Genomic DNA, 5,971 nt, shown 5'->3' with positions numbered 1-5,971 from the left:
ACCATTGCTGAGTCTTTGGGCAACCAAGTCTTCCCAAACACCTTTTTTCCCAGACTGAGGAGCTTTAGCTGAGAAGATGAATGACCCAAGAAGACAAGGGCTCGGTTCTGCTCCATATAACCCAACAGGACTTTCTGAGACTACATTCATGCTACTGAGCTGCATATCCCAGGCCATGCACTGGCAGTCACTGCTCTTCAGTGTTACCTGTTCTCCCAGGCTTCCTCACCTGCTGGGCTGCAAACAGCTTGCCCTGGTATTTGCTAATCACAGTGTAGCCCCCTGGCACTTGGCGGTCCTCGTACCACGCAACGGGCACCAAGAAGTCACGTGGGTTGGCCAGGCCATTGGCTCCTGTGAAAGAAAGAGAGATGCCAGAGCTCTTTGGGCAACTTGCTAGCAACAAGAGAGGCCCATGTAAATTCCTGGCTTTTTGGATGCCCTTCTGCATTGTGAATGACCTTACTGCTTCTTGGCCCACCACGAAACCTGAAATGGTCATGTACTTCTTATGCTCCTACAACTAGGTGATTGTAATATGTCCTAGCATTTAAGCCTGTGCTCCCTTTGTGACTAAGACAGGTCTCCCCAGGTTGCCTTCTGAACAAGATTAGTACATCATCCTCAATTAAAGGCATATAACAACTAGGATTTAAGTGGAAAACAGAGGGTGAATTTCTCTGTGTTCCTGGACATCCTGCTGTCTGGATGCTTAGCCATGCAGAAGTTCTGAGGTAAGTCATGAGGAGGCCAAATACATTTCTGAATGCTTACAAAAAGGGAATAAAACAGTGATACCTACAGACTCTGAGCATCCTGAGGGGTTGCTTAGTGTGAGGAGTGCATTTTCAAAGTGCAAAGCACCATACGGGTGCTGGAGCATTCTTCTTCTTCTCGTTAGTATTACAGTTACAAAGTGGTTTTGAATTTCTTGGATAAAAATGCAGACATTACTACCTGCTGCTAAGGTTTAACAGTCATTGCTTTTCCCCAGCTGTCATTTTATTCAAGTAAAAAGTGAAGTTAAAATAAAGTCAGACTGAAATACAATGGATCCTGGTCTCTGAGGGAAAGGTGGGTAGGTGGTGAGAAGAGGAGCTCTTATTAATTACCACCTCCTGAAAAGGTTTACAGGCAAGTGCACTCATTTTCTTTTCTCCAGAAAGTAAACCTTATAATAGATTCCTGCCTTCTGGAGACCAAAAAAAAAAAAGAAAAAAAATCCTCACCAAAGCCAGTCCAGCTGTGTCTGAAAAACTAGCTAATGGTAAAACTTGTTAAAACAGGCTGGGGCAACCATATCAGTAATCAAGCAGAGCAGGCAGAGAGCACAATAAGTGGGTGAAGGCAGAAAGCTGCAGCTGGCTGAAAGGCAAGCAGCTGAAAAATCACTGTAGGTTTGATGTGAAAACAGATGTGCCCAGCATGTCATACAGAAGAGATGCTTGAGTGGGGTCCCATTAAACAGATGCAAATTGAGCTAGTTCTCCACTGCAAGAATGACCAGCTTTGGTTTCGCTATGGCCGTGAGATGTTTGCAAATGCCCTCTGAATGCAGATGTGCCACACCAAACTTGTTAATGATTGATAATACCTAGTCAGTTTACTTGAAGCATGGCCAGTCTTTTAGATCACACTGAGGGCTATAAAACATGCTGTCTAGTGGGGGAAAAAAAACCCCAACCCAACCTGAAATGAAAAACAATCAACCCCAAAACACCAATCTGAAGGTGGACGACTGTTGGTACTGATTTTGTAGCTATTTTAACTGTTACAAGAGGAGTTTCACTTCCCTTCCCTGAGACAATCTTAGTAACAGTAACCAGGTGGTGTTTTTTCTCAGCAAGATACATTTGGAGGCAAGTATACCAGAGGTAAGGAAGGTGACATAACCTGAGTTGAGCACCACCAGAAAGCTGTCTGGGAAATCACACTGTGGGTGCCAAGGCTTCAGATGCCATGCCCCCTCGCAATATCTTTGTCACAGCATCAAGAGGCTGTGCCTTCATGATCTGTGACACTGCACAGAGCAGGAGGCAGCAGGCAGAGAGGATCTGTGATTTATGAGAGCTAGACCTGCGCTCAGTGAAAGCAGATCTGCCCTGGCAGCACAGCATGGAAATGTGAATGTGTTGATGATCCTAGTCCTGTGCTACTCATTTGTATTGGTTTCTAATTCTCCAGAGGGAGCAGTTTCTGACACTAAGGCACTCTAAAGTTCCAAGGTACCCCTGTTAAGAGAGGTGGGGGTGGAAAACCCACTGGATTAAATCCAAAATGGGGCTTTGAGAATATCTGTTGCCTCTGAAATCTGCCTTTTACCAGGTAAATTCTATCACTCCAGTTTATGCCAAATCTGTAAGTATGAGGCATTAGTGGTGATGACCTTTTGAGTTTCTTTTGGTAAGAACAGGTTCAGAACCAGCAGAGAAAGTAGAAAAGGGGGTGGAGGATAAATGGTCCCTTCAGAGCCAGGAGAATCTCAGGACAATGGGGCTATCACCTTTTTTGAGGGGGATGCTTGCTCTGCTGGGTAATAACAGTGCTGGGATGGAAAGTATCTTTGTGAAGAATCATGTGCATGGAGGATGTATTACACAGGATATATCAGGATGGATTTGGGCTTGCAATTCATGCCTGTCCCTGTGAAATTCGCTGTAGGTCTAACAGGAGGAGATGGTTGGTTACCAATGGGTCCCAGGTCAGGCAGCTCGAAGTGTGCCCCATACACCTCCAGGATGTAGCCTCTGGTCTCTCCAAACACCTCCACACTGAAACGCATTCCTTGCTGGAAAATAAAGGAAGACACTAGGATTCTCCCAGGACTTAGCTGACAAACCAGAAGCAGCTGGGTGCCAGAGTTGGCTTGCTCCAACATCTGGCTCAGAGCCACAGGCAAGGTGCAGTCAGCCCCTACCTGGATGACACAGATTTCATTGGGTTCCACTAGCATCTTCCCAAACTCAGTTGTGATGAGCAGTTTTCCTTGCTGGGGCACTGTGGAAACAAAATGCAGAAGGAGGAGCTGAAGTAACATGGTGACTGCCACCTTCTCTGTCCCTGCCAGAGCATCCAGGCTCCAAGGAAGAGCAATGGGCCCTTTCTGATGCAGCTTCACAGTGGGTCCAGGCTCCCATGCAAGGTCTTGGAGCAAAGGTGCCTGCACTGGAGTGAAAGCTTCCAGACCAGCTCCATCATCCCTGTCACAGAAGGTACCTGTGTGAGCCATCACCTTGTGACCCCTTGGCATAGGATTTGCATCACAGTCCAAATAAATAGGATTTGATATATTTGGGACCATATCTGTCTGTCACATGATGTTCATGTAAAACAGTGCACATACCCATCCTTGTCATGACTGTGGCAGTGTGAGATGTCTGGGAATAGCATTCTCCCTGATTCCTGAGGATAGAATCAATGCTTTGCTAACATCCACATTATTTTTCATGACTGGTCAGGTGCAGGACAACTCATGCTTTGACTTGAAAAACTAGCAGATTTATAAAATCCACTCTGGCATTTTTACTTCTTGGTAGTGAGGGAAGCGAGCAAGAACAGTTTAATAGCTATTTGATGGAAGAAATGTTCATTCCTGTGCCTTGGTCAAGAATGATACAGGCAAATATCCAACTTCTGATACCATTCTGAATATTTTTCAGCATGCACAGTCTTTATGTGCCAACCTCTATGCTCACTGTGGCAGTCTGGTTGCCTGAGGCTGGCAGAGTGTGGGACCTAAGCTGCTGTGCCAAATAATCTTGGGCTGAAGCAACAAAGGCATCTAACTGTAAACTGTTCAGAAATCCTGAGGTTTAGGTTTTCCAAAAAACCTCTGTATGTGGCATGTCTAATACCAGTCTGGGGACCATTGGAAAATGATCCCTGAGCACCATGCCAAGGAAGCTGGGTCGCTGCTCAAAGAGTTGAGGTCTGGCACAGAGGTGCACTCTCTGAGCTGCACAGCAGCAGTGTAACTTGCCCAGCAGCCCATCTGGCCCAGCCAGACCACCAAATATGCATGGCATGAGGGTGAGACCAAACCTCTGCTCCAAATCTTGCCTGGAGGGCCCAAGGCTCTGGAAGAACAAAGGGACAGGCAGGTGGTAATCCTGGTTGAATCATGTGGAGAAAAGAAAAAGTCAAAGCATCAACTCACCAATCAGGAAGTCACCGTCTGAATTATAAAGGCATCTGAAGGAAAAGGAAACAGGAATGTCAAGGTACTGTAAGCTCCAGGCATTTGTGCACACCACAGCCACAGCTGGAGAGTTTTGAGGTGAGAGGCTGACATGACAGAGGTCTCCCCCTGGGCCCCAGAAATGGTATTTGCAGGTCGGAGAATGCAGCATACTGGCAGGTGTGGAGGAGGCAGAGGAGGTTTAATGTGCCCAAAGTGGAAGCAGGATGTCCTCTGACCTCTGCCAGGTCCCTGCTTTTGTGGCACATCAGCCATTGTGAAGTGGGGAGTGGTGCTGATTTCCCCAATGAGCCACTGCAGGGAGCAGCAATGCCCATCGGAAGCTGCATAATGAGCCACTGCAGGGAGCAGCAATGCTCATCGGAAGCTGCGTGTGTGTGGTGAACTCTGAGGAGCAGCTCCAGACCCTGGGATGAGAGCACCTGAATCCAACACATCTCCTCTTGCTGCATCCACACCTTCTCTTGGTGGCTCCCCACCCACTCCCATAGTGCTTGGCCATAGGGCACAACCTGCTTCACAAACACCTGCTGTGGACACTGTAAACACCTTTGCTTGGCCACAAAGTGCATAGGAAGAGTGATGCTGGGATCAGCAGGACTCAAGCATGGTGGAAGCAAACATACATGTGCAGGCAGCCTGGGGCAGCCTGAGCAGCAGCCACTGACCTGTCGATCATGGAGGTGTTGCAGACATAAATATGGACAGCGATGCCGTTGCGTCCTCTGGGCTCACCAGCACCACACAAGGTATACAGACCCTACAGGCAAACCCAAAGCATCAGGAGTGAGTGGCAGGCAACAGGGCAGGGGCAGGTCCCTTTTGTCTCCTCATCCCACCCCCTTGCTGGGGCTCAACCCTTCTCTCTGCTCCCAGTGCTGCTACCAGCCTTTCTCTGTATGGCCTTTTGTCAAACTTGTTGGCTCTTCTTTATTATATTAAGGGTTTCTTAAAATCCATGTAAGCTGGTGTTTTCCAGCTGAGGGTCTGGGACAGCGCAACAGGGCAGGGGCAGGTCCCTTTTGTCTCCTCATCCCACCCCCTTGCTGGGGCTCAACCCTTCTCTCTGCTCCCAGTGCTGCTACCAGCCTTTCTCTGTATGGCCTTTTGTCAAACTTGTTGGCTCTTCTTTATTATATTAAGGGTTTCTTAAAATCCATGTAAGCTGGTGTTTTCCAGCTGAGGGTCTGGGACAGCTTTTTTGTTAAATCCATGTAAGCTGGTGTTTTCCAGCCAAGGATCTGGGACAGCTGGGGCTTGGGTCTTTTAAAAAATGTTACTTGAAAGACAATGAAGAAAATCAAGTCCACTGTCAGTTGCTTGAAATCTATGATCCTCTCCCCTCCTCCAGGTGCTCTGCAAACCCAGATGTTTCAAACCCAGCACTATTAGTCCAATGCTGAGCATCCCATGTGCCCTGCTACCCCCTGAGGGGGAACAGAGAGGGAGTATGCTCAGATGCCATAGTTCCCCAACTTACGCTCACAAAATCCGTCTTCTTCTGGGGAGCTTTTGGAATCTCAAAAGGTTTCCATCGCAGCTAGATTGCAGCAAACAAACAAACAAAAAAAACAACAACAAGAAAGAGATGCCAGTAGTCATAACACAAATGGTAGTAATTCAAAAGAAAGCAGATCCCTGTCCTCCCACTGCTTCCCTTCCCTCTGCTAGCTGAGGTACCTCTCTTTCCTTTTTTTGCCTTGATAATCTGGTTTACAGGTGGTTTTGAGGGTCTTTTTTATTTATGGAGCTTTTTAAATTTTGAATCATAAT

At 47.2% G+C, this 5,971-nt stretch overlaps 1 protein-coding gene across 1 annotated transcript in view; it reads right to left on the bottom strand.

The window, feature by feature from the left end:
• The window catches only part of HGD (homogentisate 1,2-dioxygenase), a gene marked incomplete at its 5' end in the record, with an annotated part of 12,614 nt that extends 6,876 nt beyond the window's left edge, over positions 1-5,738 (bottom strand). The window contains 6 exons of the mRNA XM_009074459.1: positions 230-354; positions 2,689-2,788; positions 2,918-2,997; positions 4,157-4,191; positions 4,867-4,958; positions 5,679-5,738. Coding sequence (XP_009072707.1) covers positions 230-354; positions 2,689-2,788; positions 2,918-2,997; positions 4,157-4,191; positions 4,867-4,958; positions 5,679-5,738 — 492 coding nt within the window. The remainder of the gene's footprint in view (positions 1-229; positions 355-2,688; positions 2,789-2,917; positions 2,998-4,156; positions 4,192-4,866; positions 4,959-5,678) is intronic.
• Between the last annotated feature and the right edge of the window lie 233 nt (positions 5,739-5,971).

Source organism: Acanthisitta chloris, unplaced genomic scaffold (genome assembly GCF_000695815.1).
Source record: "Acanthisitta chloris isolate BGI_N310 unplaced genomic scaffold, ASM69581v1 scaffold17445, whole genome shotgun sequence".
NCBI lineage: Eukaryota > Metazoa > Chordata > Aves > Passeriformes > Acanthisittidae > Acanthisitta > Acanthisitta chloris.
The sequence above is the reverse complement of the archived record's forward strand: the minus strand, read 5'-3'. Positions and strand labels throughout refer to the sequence as shown.